The 24,230-nt window shown below is 46.9% G+C and overlaps 1 protein-coding gene and 1 long non-coding RNA gene across 9 annotated transcripts in view; one reads left to right on the top strand and one right to left on the bottom strand.

Moving 5' to 3' along the window:
• KLC4 (kinesin light chain 4) overlaps positions 1–24,230 on the top strand; it is a 64,106-nt gene that overhangs the window by 22,833 nt on the left and 17,043 nt on the right. For 4 of the 8 annotated variants that reach the window (XM_081188602.1, XM_081188599.1, XM_081188601.1 and 1 more), the window contains exons 2-13: positions 3,154–3,427; positions 5,344–5,574; positions 5,899–5,977; positions 6,720–6,945; positions 7,817–7,904; positions 8,336–8,437; positions 8,914–9,087; positions 9,194–9,293; positions 9,913–9,965; positions 16,979–17,046; positions 18,506–18,614; positions 21,517–21,675. In XM_081188602.1, the coding sequence (XP_081044728.1) occupies positions 3,173–3,427; positions 5,344–5,574; positions 5,899–5,977; positions 6,720–6,945; positions 7,817–7,904; positions 8,336–8,437; positions 8,914–9,087; positions 9,194–9,293; positions 9,913–9,965; positions 16,979–17,046; positions 18,506–18,614; positions 21,517–21,675 (1,644 nt within the window). In that variant the 5' untranslated portion in view covers positions 3,154–3,172. Of the gene's footprint in view, positions 1–1,710; positions 1,858–3,153; positions 3,428–5,343; positions 5,575–5,898; positions 5,978–6,719; positions 6,946–7,816; positions 7,905–8,335; positions 8,438–8,913; positions 9,088–9,193; positions 9,294–9,912; positions 9,966–16,978; positions 17,047–18,505; positions 18,615–21,516; positions 21,676–24,230 lie in introns of those variants that run through there. The other 4 variants (XM_081188603.1, XM_081188606.1, XM_081188600.1 and 1 more) reach the window with 3 other exon arrangements.
• On the bottom strand, positions 13,005–16,270 carry LOC308584281. The gene is made up of 2 exons (XR_014006736.1): positions 15,490–16,270; positions 13,005–13,668 (listed from the first exon to the last, which is right to left on the bottom strand). It is a non-coding gene; the product is annotated as an uncharacterized lncRNA (long non-coding RNA).

The following is a 24,230-nucleotide window of genomic DNA, read 5'->3' as shown; positions in this document are numbered from 1 at the left end:
TATAATTTCTATGATCTATGTAATAAAGCACTGGGTGGCGCTGTGGGTTAAACCTCAGAGCCTAGGACTTGCCGATCAGAAGGTTGGCGGTTCGAATTCCTGCGTCGGGGTGAGCTCCCATTGCTCGTTCCCTGCTCCTGCCAACCCAGCAGTTCAAAAGCACGTCAAAGTGCAAGTAGATAAATAGGTACTGCTCCGACGGGAAGGTAAACGGCGTTTCTGTGCGCTGCTCTGGTTCGCCAGAAGCGGCTTAGTCATGCTGGCCACATGACCCGGAAGCTGTACGCCAGCTCCCTCAGCCAATAAAGCGAGATGACCGCCGCAACCCCAGAGTCGGTCACGACTGGACCTAATGGTCAGGGGTCCCTTTACCTTAACCTTTTATGTAATAAAGCACAACTCAGTTAAGCTGCAGAGTTTGGCTCTTTAAACATCCTTGTGACTAGATTGTGCTGAACAAAAATGCTTTGTACTGACAGGATTGCGAACTATGTTTAGAAAGCTTTCGCCACTCCAATAGCTTTCCAGTATCCTAAAAATAAGGGACTATGCTAGATTAGTGATTGCAAAAAATGGGAAAACTTTAAATGCAAATATTTTTGAAGCCTGGGTTTCCCAAGTATGGGACATCTTGCTTATGAACATATTAACCATTTCACAAAAGGAATAATAATAAGAGTTGGGGGGGGGGAGACTCACACTTTTTATACAACTTAGTAGCCCTTTATTGACTTTGTTAAAACAATCACACATAGTTTTCACCCTCGATCTACTCATGGAACCTTCTGGAAAGACACTTTCATTTGATTGCCTTTCTTGGAACGTCTAAAACTACAACCCTCAGCTGCTGTTTTTCTTTCTTTTCAGTACAAGTACTAAGCTCTCTTTTCCTTGCATAGGTATGTTTTATTACTTGAAATTAAAAACCTTTTATTTTTTTTAAAGGGGACTATATTAAGCTTAAATGTGTGGAGCTGAAGGTGCTGTGGCTCTGAATTTGGAGGGGGGGGGGCTTCTTACTTAAATAGCACCGAAATGGCAACAACATCCGCATCCACCTGTTACAACTAAGGTGTGAAAACTGCATTCTGCAGGGCAGGGTATAAATAAAAATTTATTATTATTGTTTTAGAAAATGTATAGACCATTGATCGTTTAAATAAATAAAAACCAAAACCTCGAGGTGGTTTACAAAAATATGCCCGGTGCTTAGGCTCCCCACCATAACACAAAAAGGTTTTCTCTTCTTTGCCCTTTCCCCTTCCAGCAAAAACTGCACACCCTGGTCACCCGGCTGGTGGAACGTACCCTGCTTTTCTCCCCTCTGTAGCAGCCTGAGCATCCTTCCCTCGCTCTCAGTCCCCCTTTCTGTCTTGGAAAAGCAAACTAGGGCTCTCGCCACTCCTTCCTTTCCCCCCTTCCCTTCCTTCTTTGTTCTTCCTGCTCCCGGTCTCTATGGCCGCAAGGAGACCTAGGTTTGAGGGACAGACCCTTTCGCACCTTGGGAGCAGGGATCAAGGGCAGCTGTGCTGGGAGAGAGGCACCCATTGCCCTGGCGCTGGGTGGTTTCTTTTAGTGGGACTTTCTGGGCAAACACGGGGAGGCGGGACAGTTGCCTAGCAAAGATCCCGGGGAGAGAACACCCACACCCACAGAGAGAGAGAGGTGGGACCAGACTGAGAACAAAGGCAGATCTGCTGATAGCCTCCTCCCTCTCTCCTCTCCCCCCCCCCTTACTCCGCCTTGTCTGGGTAGCGTAAGAGCCTGGCCTCCTGCCAAGGAGGGTCACACAAGCCCTGGTTTCCGTCTCTTGTCTCTGCAGCAAGCACTGCCAACGGCAACAGCTGCTCTGATGAGGTAAGCCCCCTTCCTGTGGAAGCCTCTGGGTCCATGGAGTAAGGAGACCTGCCGGCCGGCCGGCCGGCTGGCTGGCTGGCTGGCTCAGTGGGTGGAGCAGATCGGATTGCTGCTGCACATCTTTTTGAGTCAGGATTTGAGCCCAGGTAACTGCTCGGCAAAGGAGCAGGAACCAGATCTTGGCGTCTTCTTTTCATCAACAACAAAACAGGGAAAGTGTCCGTATGGCTGGGGAGGAATGTTGCCTCTGTATAAATCTGCATCTCTCTCTCTCTCTCTTCCTTGTTTTCCTAGGCAAACTTTTGCTTAGCTTTGCACTGCCGGGTGGCAAATGTGTATGTATGCGTTAGTGAAGGCTGCCAGCTTTCTCACTGTCAAAGCTGTGTGTTTCCGGCTCGTTCGTTTCAGCCGCTCTGCAGGTTTCAAGAACGCATTGGCGGCTCCTTCTTTCTTCTCGCCTGTCTGCCAAGCCCCACAAACCCTAATCCTCGACGTTCAGCAATGGCTAGCATTTGTACAGTGCCGTTTGGGAAAACTCAGCCATGGAAATGCAAATGAGGGGTTGTGGGTGGGAGACAGAGCCTCTTCCCAGAGTCTCAGATCGGAAATTAGGAAGGTTTGACTTGTCAAGGTGCTTGGAGGAGCTGAGCAATTGTACAGCACCTTCTCTTCCTTTCCCCACACTTACTCCAAAACCCTCCTCAGTTCTGAGAGTGCGAATCCCCGTCATTTTCTTCCATAGAGTTGAGTCCGGAACCAGACCGTCAAAACATTTTGTCCTCCTAGTTCTCTGCAAGATACCCTTGTATTTCTTGAGCCATTGAGGCTTTCGGTTGTGAGGAGAAAGAAATAGCAACTTAATTTCTCATTGTCTTTCGGTGGCCATACTGTAATCTATGTGTCCCTGTTTCATCCCGTTCCGTGCTGGATTTATGTGACCTCTGGGGCTGGAGGTGTGCTCTCTGCTCTTCCTCTCATGCTCTTAAATGGCAGCTAAATCAGCTTTCTTTATTCCCAAGGGTGTGGGGGTGGTAGCAGCTTTGACGTCGCCACAACCTTACCCAAGTTGCGCCTACCAATGACATGCCGTGTTCCTCTTTATGCAAGGACACAGAGCCGCGAGGTGTTGTGGGAATTTCCTTCTCTCTCTCTCCCTCTCTCTCTTTCTCTCCAGGTGATAAGGCTAAGTGGGAATAAGACCTCTCTCTCTGTGGGATCAGCTGTGTGCAGCTGTTGCTTTAAACGTTTCAGGACCTGACCTGTCCAAGTGAGCAACCTTGCCCTTTCCTTCCGTAGGTGGGGATCGTAGCTGCGCATGACTATGTCCACGATGGTATATCCCAGAGAGGAGAAGATGGACAAGCTCAGCCAAGAGGAGATCATCTCCAACACCAAACTAGTGATGCAGGGGCTGGAAGCCCTGAAGAATGAGCACAACTCGATCTTGCACAGCCTGCTAGAGACCATCAAGTGTCTGAAGAAGGACGAGGAAGCCAACTTAGTGCACGAGAAGGCCAACCTGCTGCGCAAGTCAGTGGAGATGATTGAGCTGGGACTTGGAGAGGCTCAGGTAAGGGGCAGCCCATTGGGGTGTCTTGGAGCGGTATATGGGTCCGTCAAAGTAAGTGAAATACAGTCGTACCTTGGTTTTCGAACAGCTTAGTTCTTGAATGTTTTGGTTCCCGAATGCCGCAAACCTGGAAGTGACTGTTCTGGTTTGGGAACTATTTTTGGAAGCCGAAGCTTTTGGAAGCTTCCTGCAGCCAATCGGAAGCTGCACTTTGGTTTCCAAATGTTTTGGAAGTCGAACAGACTTCCAGAACGGATTCCGTTCAACTTCCAAGGTACGACTGTATGGGAAATCATTGTTTAAAAAGGTTGTCAAGTACTGTATATTGCCTTAGCTGGCCCTGTGAAATCATGCTTGCCAAACATGTTTGGGTGTAGGCAGGACTCTGCCACTCTTATACAGGATAATTGCAGCTTTGGGCATAGAATTCAACATCTATAAGCTTTTGTAGCATTTCTTTTTTTAAAAATGCAAGTTTCTAGCCTTCTGGTTGTCAGGATAGGCTTGAAACTTTGTGTGAAATTCTGGTGAAGTTGCTGAAGTCTCGACTTTGCAGGGCAGGTGTGTGTGTGTGTGTGTGTGTGTGTGTGTGTGTTTGGCTGGATTTCTGTTCCTTGCTCAGGTGCCTTAAAGTCGATCCTTTCTCCATCCCATGATTTAGCAAAAGTGGTAACTTTTGCAAAATAAGCCAAGTACACATTTATTCAGATTTTTATTATTCATTAAACGTGTATGTGCACCAGCATATGAAAGTCAAAGGATCAGCTTCTATAGATGCAAAATTGTAACAGTTTTAGCACAGCCCTTGGAGATACAAATCTGGTACTCAGCTAATCTGCATGAATGATGGGGAATGGAGATTAGGAATTGTTGTTCCTCTGTCCTGGGCCCTCTGTCCAGCAGCACTGCCCATCCCTTCCTCCTTGACAAATAAGGGACCCGAAGAGGTGATCAGGCCCTCCACATTTTGCTGGTCTTCAAGTCCTCCCCTGTCCCACTACCCTTTGTGTTGTCTTGGAAGACTCCAGAATACAGCTGGACAAGCAGCTGTTGTGGCCTGCCTGGCGTGGTTGTCTTTAATATGGTTCCAACTTTGTGTCTCCCCCACTCCCATTCCTCTTACTCATTAACCGCAGCCTTGCTTCTCCTTGGCAGCCCAGAGGTGACTTATGGGGGCAGCTGTGGGGCCCTTATGGCACTCCTTAAGGGGCCATATCCCCCCCCCAAGACCACAACTTCATCGAATCATAGAACTAGTCCAATCCTTGTGTGCAGGAACCTGAAAGCTTTCATGACAGATGATCATCCCAACTTGTTGAACCCAAGCGTTGCATATTTTAGTCTGAGGCAAGGACTTGGGCTAGGTGGTCATCTGACTTGTACTTCCTGCAGGCCTTGGAATCTCCTGTAGTAGTTTTTTTCTTTTTACTGAGACGGGGAACCTTACGTCAGGCCAGCCAGGAGGTTTTTGCCTAGAGCAACATGGAAACTGCCATTGAAGAGGGACCTCGCAAGGGGGCACTATTCTTGCGTTTAGGCCAGGGGTGTGGAGACTCAGGCCTGTGAGGGGCCTACGTGCGCAGGCCTCTTTAGCTGGTCCTCTGAACTGTTCATGGCCATATGTTTTTGCCTGGCTAGAATATGTCCCTGAGCTCTGATAATGATTCTCTTCCCTCCAAAGAGAGGGATATGTGTTGGTGGGTGGGTTTAGAAACTAGCATGCTGTACAAAAGTAATTTACATTCATTGCTCCACCCACTTTTGCCTGTGGCTCCGCCTACCACTGTTAATGCGCCCCCTGCCCCCACCACCCAAAGGTTACCCTGGAGGAAGCCCAGCCCTTCAGGGTCGAGAAAGGTTTTCCCACCTCTGCTTTGGGCAACAGCCAACGTCTCTTCTTGCTTCCCTTGGGCCAGGTGATGATGGCTTTGTCAAACCACCTGAACGCAGTGGAATCCGAGAAGCAGAAACTGCGGGCCCAGGTGCGCCGGCTGTGCCAGGAGAACCAGTGGCTGCGGGACGAGTTGGCAAACACCCAGCAGAAGCTGCAGCGCAGCGAGCAAACGGTGGCGCAGCTCGAGGAGGAAAAGAAGCACCTGGAGTTCATGAACCAGCTGAAGAAATACGATGAAGATGTGTCCCCATCGGTGAGCACCCAGAACATTTTGGAGTGGGGGAAGATGCCTGTGTCTTGACATGGAGCTCTTTCTGCTTGAAAGTCTAGTAGCGATGGTCTTTCCAAGAGGTCCTGATAGAGCATCTAGCAATTTGAGTTTGTCTGGGTGGATGAGATAGGCACGGCTCACCCCAGCTACAGTAACTGGGTTGGTCTTCTCTTGCTGGGGAAGAGAACCTTTGAATGGGCTTGGTTGGTTAAGCTTAAGCTTAACTACTTAAGCGAAATATTAAGCACTCATGCTCTCCTTTCCCCCTTTTTCTTTGTTTCTCCCCCCCCCCCATCAATGTCCCAGGAGGAGAAAGAAGGCGATTCCACAAAAGATTCCTTGGATGACTTGTTTCCAAATGAGGAAGAGGACCAGGGCCAAGGGTGTAGGTTGAATTCCTTCCTTATTTTATTATTCATTTATTTAACCAGCAGGATTTGCATACCACTTCCTCATCAAAACCATTAAGCAGTTTGCATAAGACGATGCAAAATTTACATTAAGATCAGGTCTTTAAAAACAAGCTTTCAAAATGCAAGTAAAGTCAGCAGTTTGTTTGTTTTTTTTTAAAAAAAACGCATAATAGAATAAAATCACATGTTAAAACACATGTCAAAATTCCATGTGTCTGGGTATGCTTGCCCTAAGCCAGCCTGTCTCAACCTGTGGGTCCCCATATGTTGTTGAACTACAACTCCCATCACCCCTAGCTAGCAAGGCCAGAGCTCAGGGATGATCGGAGTTGTAGTCCAACAACATCTGGGGACCCACAGGATGAGAACTGCTGCCTAAGCGAAGAGGTTTTTTGCAGACAGTATGGCAAAGGTGCCTGTCTAATATCAATGGGCGGGGAGTTCCTGGGTGTATAATTCCTTGCAAGTGCAAGAACAAGCATCATGTGGCACTTATCAAAGTGCTCGTTCTGCAAATCAAAGCGGTAACTGGGGTAACTGTGTGCAGAGGACAGATGAAAGGAAGAGTCATAAAGCTACCTTTTTGGACCTATCTTCCAGCGGCTGTTGTGTCTGGTTTGAGACGGAGTGCTAGCCAGTAGGAATGGGCCATAGCCCCCATGGCATTGCGAGCTGCCTCCTCTATCCTCGATTAATGCGCTCTTATGTTTGCAGTGCCTCATCCGCACAGCAGTGCAGCGGCAGCCGCCCAGCAAGGCGGCTACGAGATCCCAGCACGCCTGCGCACACTCCACAACCTGGTGATCCAGTACGCTTCCCAGGGACGCTACGAAGTGGCTGTTCCCCTCTGCAAGCAGGCGCTGGAGGACTTGGAGAAGACTTCGGGCCACGACCACCCTGACGTGGCCACTATGCTGAACATCTTGGCGTTAGTATACAGGTGAGAGGAGGAAGGAATGGCAGACACTCACTTCTTTTTAATAATAATTTTTATTAGTTTTCAATTACAACAATCCAATAATAGCCTCGTTATAACAATGCCAAATTATAATACAATTATTAATACCAACCATTCAGATGCCAAATTATATAATTTAGGCGGGCCCCACGTGCTAGAATTGATGGTTTGATGATTTACTTTATTTCTGCATTCCAAAATCTTACTAGTTTCAATTACACACCAGTCAAAATAACAATCCCTTATACAACAACTGCCATTTTAACGACTTCCATTTGTATTGACACATTAAATGATTTATAAACTTACAGGTGAAGCATTCAAACTATATCCTTGACCTTCCTGTGTGTGGCAATTATTCTGCCTGTGATGTTTCTTCCTGTCCTTGTAAAATGTTATGTCTATCTTTTCCCTGTTGTTGCTGTTCTCCATCATGCCTTGGGCAGAGATCGTACCCCATTGTTGTTTCAGAAGTTCTCCATTGCACCACCCCGTGCTTCATTGTTTTGCAACTTTAACAGCAGCTGCAAAAATCGCACTGTCCCAAGAAATACCCTGTTTTCACCATTTTCCTCTCAGCCTGGGAAGGAGAGCGATCTTTCAAGCTTCGAATAACTCAGTAATGAACCGTATCAACTCCGGCAGACACTCACTCACTTTGGAAGGAACAGGGCTTTCTTGGGTTTCCCCCTTGTGTAACTATGGAACAGTTGTCTGGGACAATGAAACTCAGTGCTTTGAATTTAATTGTGGGAAGTTGTGTGGCAAAGGAGGAAGGACCTCCCTGGGTCTTGTGTGATACGATCTCTGTCCCTCCAGTATTGCTCAATATGTGCCTCACTTTGTGCTGCAGGGATCAGAACAAATACAAGGAGGCAGCTCACCTTCTGAACGATGCACTGTCCATCAGGGAGAAGACGCTTGGCAAGGACCACCCTGCAGTAAGTAGCCGTTTCCCTGGACTTTGATGAGAAGGAGGTTCTGGGCAGTGGGGAGTTGTAAGCCAGTCATGTGGCCAAGGGGACTTGCAGGAGTGTCATGTTACATGGTCAGCTGAGGGTTTGGTGACAAAGTCAGGGCTAGATGGCTCAAAGGGGGGGGGGTGTTCTTTTTGCTGCAAAAGCTGAACAAGGAGTCCAGACAGGTAAGGTGAGCGAGTTAGTCCCTGAACTAGGCCATTCTGCTGTAAAAATCTTGGACCATCTTTGCCATGGATGGTTGCAAGGTAGTGGTGTTTAAAGGAATCTTGCTTGATAGGTCTTTCTTTCTTTCTTTCTTTCTTTCTTTCTTTCTTTCTTTCTTTCTTTCTTTCTTTCTTTCTTCTATAGTTCTTCCATGGCTCTAATGTAGGTCTGCTTATGTTTCTCTACAGGTTGCAGCAACCCTGAATAACTTGGCTGTTCTCTATGGCAAAAGGGGGAAATACAAGGAGGCAGAACCATTATGCAAGCGAGCACTGGAAATCCGGGAAAAGGTAAATTCCCTCCCCCCTGGAGAAGAAAGGGCCAGGGTGTCAAGACAACCAGCCGGGGGGGCCTCTGCAACCCTTTTCAATGCTACTCAGGAAAGGGGAGCATGTGTGTTAGATAGGAAGTTTCCCGAGTCAGTCTAGAATGGTCTGTCTAGCTTAGTATTGTCTGCACTGACCGGCAGCATCTCTCCAGGGTTTCATGCAGGCATCTTTCCCTGCCCTACCTGGAGATGCCAGGGATTGAAACTGGCACCTTCTGCATGCAAAGTGTGGATCCATGTGGATTCAGAGCAATGCCTAGGGAGGGGCAGGTGTCAAATACGATGCAGAAGGAGCTATTTCTGCCAGAGCTGAAGCTCCAAATGACTTTCCATGGGCCACTCCCTGCCCCCCCCCAAAGTAAAAGGATCCTGCCATATTCCCAGATTTGCTTCTTTTCTTCCTAACTAGCCTTTTCTGTTTGTTTGCCTCCTTTTCAGGTTCTAGGCAAAGATCATCCGGATGTGGCCAAACAGTTAAATAACTTGGCTTTGCTATGCCAGAATCAGGGAAAGTATGAAGAGGTAGAATATTACTACTGTCGGGCGCTGGAGATCTATGAGTCGCGCCTGGGGCCTGACGACCCAAACGTGGCCAAAACAAAAAACAATTTGGTGAGTCCACTGGGTGGTGAAAAGGGGGTGGATGGGTATCGCGCATGAGGATCGGTGGCTGCCTGTGCTGCATTTTTAAGATTGTCATTCCTGTCCTCTGTCCCAGGCCTCCTGTTACCTGAAACAAGGCAAATATAAGGAAGCAGAGGTCCTCTACAAGGAGATCCTCACCCGGGCCCATGTGAAGGAATTTGGCTCTGTGGATGGTACGGACAGCGAAGAGCGAGGAGGGCTTGGTGGGGGTGTGCAGGCCAGTGGTGTATCGTGGGTTGCCCGTGCCCAGGACCACACTGTGGGAGGAAAGGAGTGCGCATGCGCATTCAACTGCCAAACGGCGTCCACGTCACCCAGGAAATCGCAGCCATGGAGATAAGAAAAGAGTCATTCCGTTGTCTGGAAGAGGTCACTTCCTGGTTTATAGGTAGAAACCATTTTCAAAGGAGCCCAGTGCCAGAAGTGCACAGCTGTATTGAGGCAGCACCAGGTGTTGAAATTTTGCACCCCTAACAAGTTTGTGCCCAGGGCAGCCGCCCTTGTGCCCGCCCCCCAAACACCACTGGTGCAGACTGGAGCCTAGGTGCCTATCTCCTTCTCCAACAGTACTCTTTGAATTACCTATTTCTTTTCATGACCCGGCTGACAAAAACTATTTCCTCCAAAGAAAATAAGCAAACAGATCCAAAAATTTAAGCTTCTTCCTTTCTCGACTGTACCATGGGAAAGAGTAGCATTCCTTATGAAATACCAACAGGGTGTTTTGTTTTGTTTTGTTTTGTTTTGTTTTGTTTTGTTTTGTTTTGACCAGATTTGTATTTTATCCTGCAGACGAGCACAAGCCGATATGGATGCATGCAGAAGAAAGAGAGGAGATGAGCAAGGTGAGTGCGAGAACATTTATTCTGGTGGGTGAGAGCAGGCACACAGCGCACACCTGAGTTTTTCTTGTTCACCTGTCCTGCATTGGGAAGAGCTCCAGAAATGGCAGCATCCTCTCTTTGCCTTAGAGTGGATCTCTGATGGTGCCAAACCTGCTGACTGGTAGCTGCAGCGGAGGGCTGAATACCTTAGTGCAGCAGTATTTTGTTGGGTTGTAGTGTGTTAATGTGTCATGGGGGGCAGTAGGGATGAGGGGTTGCTACTCAGACTGCATAGAAACTTTCTGGGGCAGGAGTTGAAATTGATTGCCCTGTTTTTCCTGTGCCTTGCATATTTTCTCTTTATTATAGTGCACTCCTTAGGACGAACTGGAGAGTGGAAGATGAAGGGATTTCAGCAGGTTTCTGGGCCACAGACTGCAGAACCAGAATGTTTTTAGAAAAATAAATCTCAAGCCTCAGAATTCGGTCATTTGGAAAGCTCAGTTGACTGATCAGGAAAAAATAGCTCCTTCAGCCCCAAGGCTTAAGAGAAGGGTAATAGGAAGACACTATAGTCTTCTGCACCATCACCTTCTGCTTTAGATTTCCCAGTCTTAGAAACCAGGATATGTGGGGGAACCCCTGCCTATTAGAGCTACAGCAAGCCCAAGATACTTAGGAGACATGTTCCAGCCCATGGTGCAGTGAGCAATGGCTCATGGCTCCTTTGGAAACAGATAAATTGCAAAGACTTCACATGCTTCTGAAACATTCTGGGCTAAGGTGCTGAGCACAGCACAGAACTTCACAAGCAGGAATATAAAAGCTCTTTCCATGCTGGAATTCAGTTCAGCAGAACCCACCTGGTTTTCTTTTTCTCGATTTCTCTCCCATTTTTACAAATCTTACTGATGGCTGATGCCTGCTTTAATGTCTCAGGCTGTTTCCCTTGAACATGGGCCATGTCACTACAAGAAATAAGTAGGGTATTGGCGCTCTTATCGCTACCAGGCTTGCCGAATGCCCTCCTGTGGAATAGATGGTTTAGAATGAGTGAGATGGGTGCCTGTTTCTCAGGTTTTGAGCTAGCCTTTCTTCGCTGAAGAATTTTTGCTGCTCTTGCTGGATGATCTCTGAGTCACGTCAGAGAACTGTGTGTTTATGTGCTGCCTTGAATATTGTTGGCTAACAAAATCTGACCCTGCTATGATATGATCTCATGTCAGGAAGTGGCTGAAATCAAGAGCCACTTGAAACAAATTTTCCTCTGGAAAAAAACAGCTGGGTGTCTTTTAATTGGATTTCACCTGGATCATGGGCTCAAATGAGTCAGCTGGTTAAATGAGAGACTTCATACATAGTTCTTGAGGCAAAACTCCCTCTTTTGTCAACCAGGATCTTTATCAAGAAGCTAAGGGTACTGATTTAGGTCCTCTTCATTTTCCTATCAGCAATCTGTCTGCCGATCCTTTTAATCCTATGTAATTTTGTTTCCACCAACCTTCTCTGTTTCTCATCACATGCTTGAAAAAACACTGCGATGCAACACCTCTCTGTCAAGTACTTGTGAACATGATTTAAATATTTCATGCATTCTTCAGTTCCAGACAGGAAGCAAATGAGGGGGGCAGGTTTTGTTCCCAAACCTGGAGCCGTGGTACTCTAATCCCACCTGACTCTTTCCTGCATGGTCTTCCTTCAGTAGACTGCCCTTTCACTACTGTGGCTACTTTGTTGTTTTTTTAAAAAAAGATATTGAAAGTTTTTAAGATATAACAAAAAAAGAAAAATAAACATACAAAATAAAAAACAGTTAAAAACACACATTAATTTTCAATAACATAACTTCCATACACTTATTTCCTCGGACCTTCTCATACCTCCCTTCTTTGTATTCCAGTTCGATTTGTTAGTTCAGCAAATCCTTACCATTAAACTTTTACCCATTTGTGAAACCTTTTTTTCCCCATATCTCTTAAAGCATTACAGCTGGAAACCGCTTAGTTTCTATCCAACATCCTTCTAACATTCATTAACACTACTGTGGCTACTTTGGCCTCCTCTAGCAGAGTTTCACTCCAGCACATTGAGCAGGGAGCAGCTGGAAAAAGGTGGAACAATAAGGCTCAGACCATTTCCCCTCCCAGTTCCTTAATGCAGCAAGCATCTAGTTAAGTTAGTCACTAAGGCCCAATTAACACTTGAAGCATTCTTGTGACTAGGGAGCTTCCTATTGGTTCATCTGTTTTCTAGTCTGATGGGCAATGGCTCTCCATCATCTCATAGGATCATAGGATGCCTTATTCTGGGTCAGACATTGGGTGCATCTAGCTCTGTATTGTCTCTCCAGGGTTTCAGACAGGGAATCTTCCAAGCCCGACCTGGAGATGTCAGCAATTGAAACCTGGGCCTTCTGCAGGTGAATGAAGTGCTCCATCACTGAGGTCTTTCCCATCACCTGCTACTTGAGCCTTTTTACTAGAGGTTCCAGCAGTGAATGTGGAGCCTTCTGCAGGCAAAGGATATGCTCTTGTCACTGAGCTGGGGTCTGTCCCCAAGTAGGAATGAAAAGTGTAAATACAATAAAGCTGATTGTGGACATCCATGTGAACTGTGACTGATAGAGACTTCCTGGTACATGCCCGCCATGTGGCCCTGCGTGTTTGCAAGCACACCTCTCCGCACATTGCAGTACTCGGCATTACAATTAGAGGTCTGTAAGTAGCAAACTCATTGCCTCTTAAAAAGAGTGATAATTGGAAGACACCAAGTGGGTCAGTCTCTGCTGAAACGGACAGAAAAGGGAGATGTCTAAAGGTTCTGTAGTTTGTGGGAACATAGGAAGCTGCCTTATACAGAATCAGACCCTTGGTCCTCCAGGGTTGCATACAGGGGACACTCGCAGCCTTACTTAGAGATGTTGGGGATTGAACTTGAGACCTTTTGCATGCAAAGCAGATCTTCTGCCACAGAGCTATGGCTCTTAAAAACATCTGTATATCTAAACAGGTACCAACATTCATCTTGCTTTCTAGGGAAAACTTTCTGAATAATACTGTGTATTTCAGAAGTGTCTCCCAGCCCATATATGTTCAAAGTTATACATGCCATCACAGTAATCACCAACCTTTCTGGGTAGGTCAACACAGTATCCCCAAAGCAGGCGGGGGGGGGCGGGGGGGAGAGAAGCAGATTGAGACGGGACAGTCAAGAGTAAGTCAGTGGCTGACTTGGGGACGGTCAGTGACCTGGGGACTTCCCAGCTAAGAACTTTTATCTTAACAGCTAAGCTAAATGAGCTTTTCTTTGAATGCAGAAGTGAACTGGAGCTTTCCAGAATGGCAAAACAGAGGATTTTTGCAACCAGTGCAGAGGAGTGAGATCATATGTTGTTGTTGGACTAAGCAGCTCCTCTTCAGTAATGTACTCGGTTTCCATTCTCCATGATGTCATCTCCTACTGGCATTCTCGGTTTCTTTGCCATGCTATTAAAAAGCATTAAACTCATCTTGCTAGAGCATTCCTTTTTCCCCCACTTTCCTTTTGTCATATTTTTATCCACGTAACATATCTTCATCCATACATAAATGTTTTCTCAAAGCAGGCTTCCTCGAACACAGTGGGATTTGCTCCCGGGTGAATGTGCATAGAATGGCAGCCATGGCCATCTTCCTGTGGTTGGACTTGGGGCACCTTTTCGCAGTGCATGTTGTACATGCTGACTCTGGGAGGTGGGAATAGATAGACCATCTTCATTGTACTACTAAGGAAACACCCCTAAGGAACAGGCTAAGGTAGGGATGGGAAACTCTGGCCATCAAGATGTTATTGAATGCCTGCTCTCATCAATCTAAGGCGCCATGGCCAGTGGCCAAGGATGATGGGAATTGTAGTCCAACAACATTGGAGGGTCACAGGTTTCCCATTTGTGGGGCAGCCCCTGGGTAGGAACAACTATAATAATAATAATAATAATAATTTATTATTTGTACCCCGCCCATCTGGCTGGGTTTCCCCAGCCACTCTGGGCGGCTTCCACAGAAACCAAAAAACACTAAAATATCATACATTAAAAGCTTCCCTGAATAGGGCCGCCTTAAGATGTCTTCTGAATGTCAGGTAGTTGTCCATCACCTTGACATCCGATGGGAGGGCATTCCACAGGGCGGGCGCCACCACCGAAAAGGCCCTCTGTCTGGTTCCCTAAATTCATATTGCCCTTTAAAACAAAAACAAAAGCTTTCTGTTCCGAAAGGGAACAGTATTCTATGGGGCAGAAAGATGGTCCTTTTTACAAAGAGATATCTCAGTGCCATCTCAAAGGTTTTCAGTGCAAATTAAGACTTTTAAGCCCCGTTAAATGGATGAGGGTGACTCTCAGCTTCATATAGGTAAGCTCATAAGTTTGGAACTCTTCTTGCTGGGCAGAAGTTTTCAGCCAAACTGCTGACTCCGACCCCTGACCCCACATCCTGTGACAATGCCTCTTGCAATCCTTACCTACAAAATGCCCTAATGGCCTGTTCTTGGATACTAAGTCTGCCAGTTCTTCGTACAGAATGATGCAGCTATATGGGGCACTAGTGTCCGTCGGAGCTACTGTGATCAAAGTAGATCAGAGGTGCCTGAGAGATCCAGCACAGTTTATATGGAAAACCTGTGGGAGCCTGTGTTAGAGGTTAATAGCCATTGATGGTCTCCTGCTACCCCAGACTGCCGTCTTCTGAACGTCATTGGAGGGCCAAAGGTCTGAATTGAATACCTTCTTAAGAAGGTCAGAAGCAGAGTCCTCACCCTTCGCAACGGCAGTAATGCAGCTCCCCATAGCAACCTAATTGCGATTTTTAGACTTGGGTGAAACGCAGCACAATTAAAACCCTGTTCTGGGCATCCTGTTTGTCTCCGTAATGAAGAGCCCACATTTTGAATAGCCCTACTGAGGACTACCAAGTCCTCTTGCTTTGGCCTGGTAACACAGTGCTCGAAACAGGATCACCCATCCTTGCTGGAATGGAGCCCTGGCATGCATTAACCTACTTCTCCCCCACAAATTCAGCGCTTAAACCCTTGTCGGCATTAGCCTGAGGCATGACCGTCTAGGAATCCCCCAGATAGCAGGCCTGCCAGGGAATTTTCTGGAGGAGCAACTCCTCCTCCAAAGTAATTTAAAAATAACTTCTTCTTTTTTTAAACAACAGGAAGTTTTTCTAAGCCTAGGGAACCTAATGCCTCAATCGGCCTACTGTTCCTTGGCTGACTCCCCCAGAAAAGTGGTTAAAAAAATAAATAAAATGGTTGGGCACAGTTCTGGTGGGAAGTTGTTAGAAGACAGGAATTTTGTTCCTGGGTAGAGGGAGCAGACCAGACAAAGTGGCTTTCAGTTTCTGGCCACACATTCAAGTTACGCTTTGAGGAACTGTTAGTTAGAGACAGTCGTTCAGGCCTGGCCTAGCTGAATCCCTTACTCCGTTCAGGAAATTCAGAAACTGGAATATCCCTCTGAAAGGGAGAGGGCACACACACACGTAAATGGAACTGTACTTACCTTCAAGAAGCGTCTCTTAATGTCGAATCCGAATCTCCCCCTCCTGTAACTTTCAGCCCATCAGATCTGGCTAGCCCTGCCTTCTGGGGCAGCAGATAACAAGTCTTTGCCCCCTTCAGGTATTTGAAGAGAAATTTGAGACTGGCTCTTCTGCTTAATAAGGATTTTAGTCGCTTGTTAAAGGAATTAACTTTTATTAAGCTCTTACAAGATCTCCTCTTACACTACCTTTTACTGTGACTGCATCTTTATGTACTTAGGCTTGTGTCCTTGTTTGCAGACCTGTGAACTCCAAAGTCCCAGGCATTGCATCACCATTTCATCTCTTTTGGCTGAAACAGATATTTCCTTAACAATATGTTTTTCTATGCATAAGTTGGGGCAGCCATCTCCCCCTTTTTAAAAAATGTAGCAAGACCTGTGCTACTTAGCTTAAGCCTGTAATAGACCAGCAAGCTCACTAATTGTTTTTTTAATGATCAAAGCTGCCTTTGGTATCTTTGCCGAGTTGCCTTAATCACATACTTGAGTCTTCCCAGAATCTGTTACCTCATTCTCCAGTTTTTAGGGGACAGTGGTGTCATTCTAAATCCAGAAGTGCAGAACCTTTGGCCCTTCAAAATGTTGCTGAACTACAATTCCCATCATCCCTGGCCACTGGGGCTGATGAGAGTTGTAGTCCAGGCAGGCCAAAGGTTCTTCACACCTGTTCTAAATGGTCGTGGTCTATATGTATGTAGTCTCAAAGCATACCAATATTGGAGCCGACATGGCAGCAAGGTTGTTGTTGTTTAGTCGTGTCTGACTCTTCGTGACCCCATGGACCAGAGCATGCCAGGCACTCCTGTCTTCCACTGCCTCCCGCAGTTTGGTCAAACTCATGCTGGTAGCTTCGAGAACACTGTCCAACCATCTCGTCCTCTGCCATCCCCATCTCCTTGTGCCCTTCATCTTTCCCAGCATCAGGGTCTTTTCCAGGGAGTCTTCTCTTCTCATGAGGTGGCCAAAGTATTGGAGCCTCAGCTTCACGATCTGTCCTTCCAGTGAGCACTCAGGGCTGATGTCCTATAGAATGGATCGGTTTGATCTTCTTGCAGTCCATGGGACTCTCAAGAGTCTCCTCCAGCACCATAATTCAAAAGCATCAATTCTTCGGCCTTCTTGATGGTCCAGCTCTCACTTCCATACATCACTCCTGGGAAAACCATAGCTTTAACTATACGGACCTTTGTTGGCAAGGTGACATCTCTGCTTTTTAAGATGCTGTCTAGGTTTGTCATTGCTTTTCTCCCAAGAAGCAGGCGTCTTTTAATTTCGTGACTGTGGCAAGGTAACTGGGACCAAACAAGCTTATATCTTTTTATCCCTGCTAGGCACGCAAGCAGAGGCAAACAAACCAACCATGGTCTTTAGTGCACTGATGCTTTGACTATTCTAATAAAGTCTTCTCTTTTTTCTCTCCTCCTCATTCCCCAATTCCTCTTTCCAGAGCAAGCACAGAGAAAACATTGCATATGCAGAGTATGGTGGCTGGTACAAGGCATGCAAGGTCAGCAGGTAAGTTGCTTTCAGGATTTCTTTATCACTGTTATTTCAGTTATTAGTTAATATGCCACTTACTTGCCAAGGTGGCTTCTAAGTGATTTAAAAGTATTAAGCTTAATTATAGATAAATAAACACACATAACTGAAGAGCACAATAGAACAATTTCATTGAAATGTTAAATACTATTGTATTTTTCGCTCTATAGGACGCACTTTTTCCCCTCCAAAAATTAAGGGGAAATGTGTGTGCGTCCTATAGAGCGAATGCAGGCTGCGTGACTAAGCCCAAAGCCAGAACAGGGAGAAGGAGCGCTGCGCAGTGCTCCATCTCGCTGTTCTAGCTTGGGGTTAGCTGCGCAAAGCCTCCGCAGGGCAGCGGAGGCTACAAAGGCTGTACGAAGGTGGGGGGAAGGCTGCAATGCTTCCCCCCCCTCACCAGCCCCACAAGCTCAGGGGACAGCGGGAAGACGTCGGCGCCTCTGCGCTGCTCCCCGACCTGGTTTTGAGGCTGGCAGTGGGGGAAAGCAGTGCTTCCCCCCACCGCCAGCAACAAAGAGCAGGTCGAAAGGAACCCAAAGCCTCCGGAGGCTTCGGGTGAACGCACCTTGAACGCACAAAACGCACCTTGTTTTAGAGGGGGAGAACAAGAAAATCCCCCCCCCCCCGTTCTCCCCCTCCTATGGTCTGGTGCAACCTATGGTCCGGTGCGTCCTATAGAGCGAAAAATACGGTGTGTATTAATCCCCAATGAAAATGTACAGGTCCATTAAAACAATACAACAATAAAACAGCAGTTGAAACAGCAGGTCCCTTGTTTAGAGAGGAGCCGGTGGTACGACAATACTAATGGGGCTTCATATTTTATCGGGAAGAGTTTTCCACAACACTGGTACCACCAGTGAAAACCCCCCTTCCCTTCTGCGACTCAAAGGGTTGAATGGAATTGTTGGCCAAGTGCTCCTGTAACAGTTTTTGATCCAGTGGGTGGCTTTACTAATGGGAGGTTCTTATTTTCCAGTTCTCTCCCCCCCCTGCCTTCAGAGCACCTCCTTCCTTGAAAATTGGCTCCAGAGAGTTTGGGGGACCCTTCAGAACAGAATGGAAAGTCACATTGGGGTGGGGGATACAGCAGGAAGGGCAAATCAGCAAAAGTCACTTCTTTTCCTTTAGCAGAAGTATCCACTGGATCCAAAAGCCTCCTGTAGTTTCGGATCCCACCCATTTTATTTATTTTTAGCTTTCAACTTCTGCTACTAACATGAATATGCCCATTTAGGGCCTAATAGCAAGGGGCAAGGACCTCTTTCCTTGTGCAGCATTTTTCTGCGTAATTGCTGGGTAGTAACCATTCAGCTAAGCAATCTCAGTGTCATGGGAAGTGGGGAGGTGTGTAGACAAGGGCGGCTCAGTGTTCAAGCTATTGCCATGGTAAGCAAGGACTGCTGGCTTCAGTGTTTCACTTTCACCTTAGCCCCACAGTGAACACCACTCTGCGGAACCTGGGCGCACTGTACAGGCGTCAGGGCAAGCTGGAGGCTGCGGAAACGCTGGAAGAGTGTGCAGTGCGATCCCGGAGACAGGTAAGGCCAACACCACCCCACGAACAACTTCTTGCGTAAAGGGAACTCTAGGGAGAAGAAAGCAAAAGTTGAGTGTTTCATCTGATGTTTAGATTTGCCAGGCAATTTAAGGCTTATACGGTGGAGCCTAAACCACTGGCTGTCATCAAATATGTAAAATGCCCTTATAAAGTTCCCTGCTGGTGTTGATTGAGAAGGTGTGGCCAGTTGTTTGTCAGTGTGGCTTTTCCTAGAAAGTTGCAGCTCGATATGCTTTTTTTCAGGATCTTTCCACTTCATCAGCAAAAGAAATTGCAGCAGGCTATAGAATCCGGCCGAAATAATTTACTTGACATTCTCTGGGTTCAGGCAATAAAATCTTGTCTTATTAAGCCGCAGTATGAATGAGCTTCATGCAATTGTAAGCAGCTGCTTTGCTTCCTTACAGGAAAGCAAATTGGGTAATTGTAATTATCCATAATTTCCCTTTATGTCTGTACAGGAAACTATGGTTAATGGCTTCCAAAACCAAGCCAGAACATGAAGCTATGGTTCATGGCTGTACAACGTTGGCTTGTTGGGAAGCCATTAGCCATAGTTCCCAGTTTGGACATAATGGGAAGCTAACTGTGGCATCCTGACTTGACGAAGGAGTAGAACAGCTGTGTGCGGGTGCACACAGCTCATTCATATCTCAGTCCAAGATTTGATTGCATAAATGCATTGATTGCCTGTCAAGTGCTTGATGACTCCTTTGGAAAAGTTCTGCTTAATCAGAAAATGAGCTTTAGATCATTAATGTAGATCTGTCCAGCTGGTTGGAACTGCAATGAATTTATATAGAATTGTGCCCAGGCCATATAGTTGCTCGGAGGCATGAAATGAAAGAATTTCAGGAACACTCCTTGCATGTATGTTTATTTTTACCCCGGTTTACTTTGGAAGTTCTTGATGGTCTCATCTTGATGTCCTAGTCATTTGTTGCCAGGAGCTGAGCTAAGCTCAGTGTGTTTCACAACTGGATCATTTAGATGACTGTGGAATTCAGCATCTGGAGAACATTTGGCTTCATTATTCTTTTTAGGCAAGTTTTTTAGCCGTTATGGCAGGCATAGGCAAACTCCGGCCCTCCAGATGTTTGGGACAACAATTCCCATTATCCCTGACCATTGGTCCTGTTAGCTAGGGATGATGGGAATTGTAGGCCCAAGCATCTGGAGGGCCAAAGTTAGCCTATGCTTGCGTTATGGCTATGGAAGTGTGGGCAATGTCTGGTGAAGTTTATGTAGTGATGGAGGAAGAGGGTTTTGTTACTGTCCCATTGCTCCGTGCCCCACCCCTGAATAACAAAAGTTGGGGGGGGGGAGATGTGTGTTGGGCAAATATATGCATATATAAAAAATGTGTATGTAATCCATACAAGCCGTGCAACAGCCATGTTCACAAAACCAAATCTCAGCTTAGCTTCCTGGGGAAAACAGTAGAAGAAAGCTGTTTACCTCTTCTCCTGCTTGTGGGTTTTCCAGGGATATCTGTTTGGTATAGGAGATAGGATTGGACTTCAGGGTCACCTAGCATTTTGGGCCCCCATGCACATTTGCAAACCAGAGCAACAGTCGTGAGTACGTATTGTCTTAGCTGCAGTAGAATTTCAACGAGTGGAAGGACTGGGGAGCAGACCTTGAGGGCACCCGAGAAACCCTGTGTGGCACATGGGTGCTTGCAAGCGCCATGTAGGCAACCTTGTGACCTTTGGTCTGATCCAGGAGGACTGTTTTTGTATGTTCCTAGAAAGTCAAGATATAAAGAAGGTGCATAAAGCCACCTTTGCTCCTCCTCTGTTCCTCCTCTTCCCCTCCCTTCACACAAGCCAATGAGCAAGCCAGGAAACCTTAGTCAGCTATAGCTTCCCAGTACAATGGATGCTTGGGTTGCAAATATGATCCGTGCGGGAGGCACGTTCGCAACCCACAGTGCCGTGTCTGTGCACGCATGGGTTGCGATTCAGTGCTTGTATGCATGCGCAAAGCACGATTTAGCATTTCTGTGCATGCGTGACCACCGAAACCTGAAAGTAACCCATTCCGGTACATCCGGGTTTTGGCGCGTCCGTAACCCAAAAAAAAGCAACCTGAAGCATCTGTAACCCGAGGTATGACTGTACATCTAAACCAAGGTGGGAGATGGGGTTGTATTCAGCATAGCACTAAGTAGATAGCTCAAAAGCTGCAAGGATTTCTGCTTGTGCAATGGAACTTTATCCATCTCCTTCCCCTGCATCTCTTTAAATGCCCTCAATCTGTTCTAGGGGTTCCCCCAGTACTCTGGAGCAGATTTTGGGTGGGATGCATGGTGCACCAGAAGGAGGAGATGCAGAGGGGAGAAGAATCCTGCAGTGGTAGCAGTAATCCTTGCACTGACAGGATAGTTTAGTTGAAGACCACTCATGATTAGTGGCTTCCAAACAAGCCAGAATATGAAGCCATAATTAAAGTTAAATTAATACCCCAACTTGTGTTGAAGCCATTAACCATCACTTCCTAGTTCAGATGTTAGCTGAAAAGTTGGGTTGCTCACTCACGCGAAGGGAGGAGCGAAGTGGGAATAAAGGGGCATATTTTGGCTTAGGAAGCTAAGAACTGATTCTGCAAATGTGGCCAGTGTCTTGGTGCAGAACTTGGCATGCGTACAATGGTGGGATCCAGGAAGTGAAAGGGCAACTCTATGGTCTTTCCAATCTCCTTCCTGAACACCTTCCTGTCTCCACCCAAAATCGCCACCAGAAAAAAATTAACACACATGACCTTTTGGCCAGGAAGCAAGGAAGTGTTTTAGATCTCTAGGAAACGTTTGAGGGGCTCTGCGCTTCCCTTGCCCACCCCCAACCCCCTTGTCTCTTTCTTTTGTGCTTGTCCCCTTGCAGGGCATTGACCCCATTAACCAGACCAAGGTGGTAGAGATTCTGAAAGAGGGCGATGGCTCCGAGAGGCGGAGGAGCCGAGACAGCCTGGGGGGCAGCGTCAAGTATGAGAGCGCCACAGATGGTAGCGAGGAAGTGAGTATGGGCGTGGAATGGAACGGGGTAAGTACAAGTCCACCATCAAGACCCGCCTAGCCCGGCCGAGAGAGGCAGAGGGCAGCAAACTCTACCCAGAGCTGTTCTTTCTTTTTTGTCCGCCAATTGCTGCCCCTGCCGTCTCGGGGAGCTGATGGCCTGTCGTGGCATGCCCACCTCCATCCATCCTCTTGCATGCTCCCTGCCCGCTCCTCTTAATTGCCGGGTAGCCAGACTCAGGAAGGGAGCTCTTCCCATCTTAGTTCTCACCACTCAACTCAGAAAGTAGTATCTCCCGTCCCCCAGTTTTTTTAGGTGGGCGAGTGGGCAGAAGTAAGAGCAGAAGCCACTGATTGTAGGTGCTTTGATCTCCTCTACTAACATCCTACGGTGCTGCTCTCCCCTGATCTGTTGCAGGGACAAGGGACGGGGAGGGAAAGAAGGTTGTTTTGCTTCCCAGGAGATAACTTCGCTCTCGGAGCGAAGAGCGTAAAGGGCTTTGTTTCGGTTAGGGTCCTAGGGCTGCCGCCATCCAGGAAAATGGATGTTTATGGGGTAGGGTGTGTATGTGTGTATACGTGTGTTGTGTGTGTGTGTGTGTGTGTGTGTGTGTGTGTGTGTGTTTGGCATCTGAAGGACATGCCAAGAGGCACTGGAATGAATGTGTGAAGACTCAAAGGCATATCTACCTCAAAGTTTCAAGAGGCCACAAACACACCACAACTTCATTTTCTATAGGCGAGTACAGTGGTACCTCTGGTTAAATACTTAATTCGTTCCGGAGGTCCGTACTTAACCTGAAACTGTTCTTAACCTGAAGCACCACTTTAGCTAATGGGGCCTCCTGCTGCCGCCGCGCCGCCGGAGCCCGATTTCTGTTCTTATCCTGAAGCAAAGTTCTTAACCTGAAGCACTATTTCTGGGTTAGCGGAGTGTGTAACCTGAAGCGTATGTAACCTGAGGTACCACTGTATGAGTTAGAGCAGGTAACCTCTTTCTCTGCCCTCCTCCTCCTTTGTTGACCCCTGGATTGGTCTTTTATCAACGAGAGGATTTAGCTTCTTCCTATATGCAGCCTGTTTCCTAACAGAGTGCTTGGGGCTGGGTGGACTGGTGGGACATCGTCTCTGGCGAGTAGCAGGATCCTAAGAGATTTCAGCTAGTGGCAACATTACTATATCTATGTAACAAGTGAGATTTGGTGGAAGAATATGAGACTTCACGAAAAGCATCTTGACTCTGCCTGGTTTTGGTTTTGGGTCTCAAAGACTGGTTCTTAGACCTGTTGTCTCTCCTCGGCTTGGCGAGAAGTGCGTTTCGTACCCAGAGTTGGGGAAGGTGTGTGAGGATGCGTAGCTTGCCTCAATGCAGCCTTTAAGCATGTTTGTTCCTTTGGGGTTCTCCATAAGACGCAGCTAGCAGCAAGGACTTTGACCTAGATGAAGGATGAGGAGGGACTTACCGACCCATTGTTTTAATGCTTTGGTTACATTTAACTTGCACTCTCTCCATCGCTCACTAACTCTCCATCCTCTCTGCAGCTGCTCGCTTGCTTGCATGTGCCTCTCCATCCCCCATCTATCGCAGGCACATTGCCATGACAGCCAATCAGCACCAAGGTGTCTTGCAATCTTGATTGTGGATTGTACCTAAAAGGCAGTACGTGAACAAAAACTGTAAGAGAATGTGAGGACCCCATAGAAACTTGGGGGAAAAGGAGTGTATAGAACTCCCTAATCCTAAAAGGCTTCAGTCCTCGTTCTTTACTTTTTCAGAGAATGACACTTCCCTCTTGGAATGAAGACTGACGTGGTATTTTAAGAGCAGTCACAGGCCCCCTTCCCCTCCGCCCACCATGCGATTCTAGCTTTGTGATTTGCAGCTTGCATTGTGGACGTACAGTCTAGCTAGCTGAACAATCACCTGATCAGCCTTCCCCTCTTCTCAGACGTCATCCCTATCACCTCATCAAATACAGGGGTCTTGTGATCCGGTGGAGGCTTCCACTGGACTGGATGAGGGGGTTAATTGTTTGCCAATTCCCCCTTAGCCCTGTATCCTCCAGCACCATTTTGGTCTGGAGATTCCATTGCAGATTTTCAGGAAATATAGGGGGTTGCAAGTTGAAGGAAGAATTAGCAAAAGTTCTCATCTTCCTCTCTCCCCACCCACCCTGCCATATACATTTATTATTCATTTAACCAGAAAATCCACAAACCAATATTTTGAAAAAGAGTTCCAAAACCTTTCCAGGAATTGTAGGGAAAGGTGGGTGGATGATTTCTGAGATCATTAGAAGATGAAGGTGGTACATAAATTAAATAAATAAATAGAAAGTCATGAGGACCAGTTCCTCCACAACTTGGGCGCCAGTTTTTCAGTGGTACGTTTTGTATTTAGTCTGGAAAGGGCGCTTTCAAACTACTTCCTTCCGCTCTTCAAATGTTGCGTTTGTCTTCATTCTTAGGCTAGTGTCCCTTGCAAGCTATGACTGGGGCTACCCTTTGTTCTGAGGCTGGCTTCCCCAATCTGGTGCCCCCCAGAAGTTGTCAGACTCCCAACTCGCATCAGCCTCAGCCTGC

Source organism: Podarcis bocagei (genome assembly GCF_964188305.1).
Source record: "Podarcis bocagei genome assembly, chromosome: 3".
Taxonomy (NCBI): Eukaryota; Metazoa; Chordata; class Lepidosauria; order Squamata; family Lacertidae; genus Podarcis; species Podarcis bocagei.
Note: the sequence above shows the minus strand (reverse complement) of the source record. Positions and strands in the feature narration are given on the sequence as shown.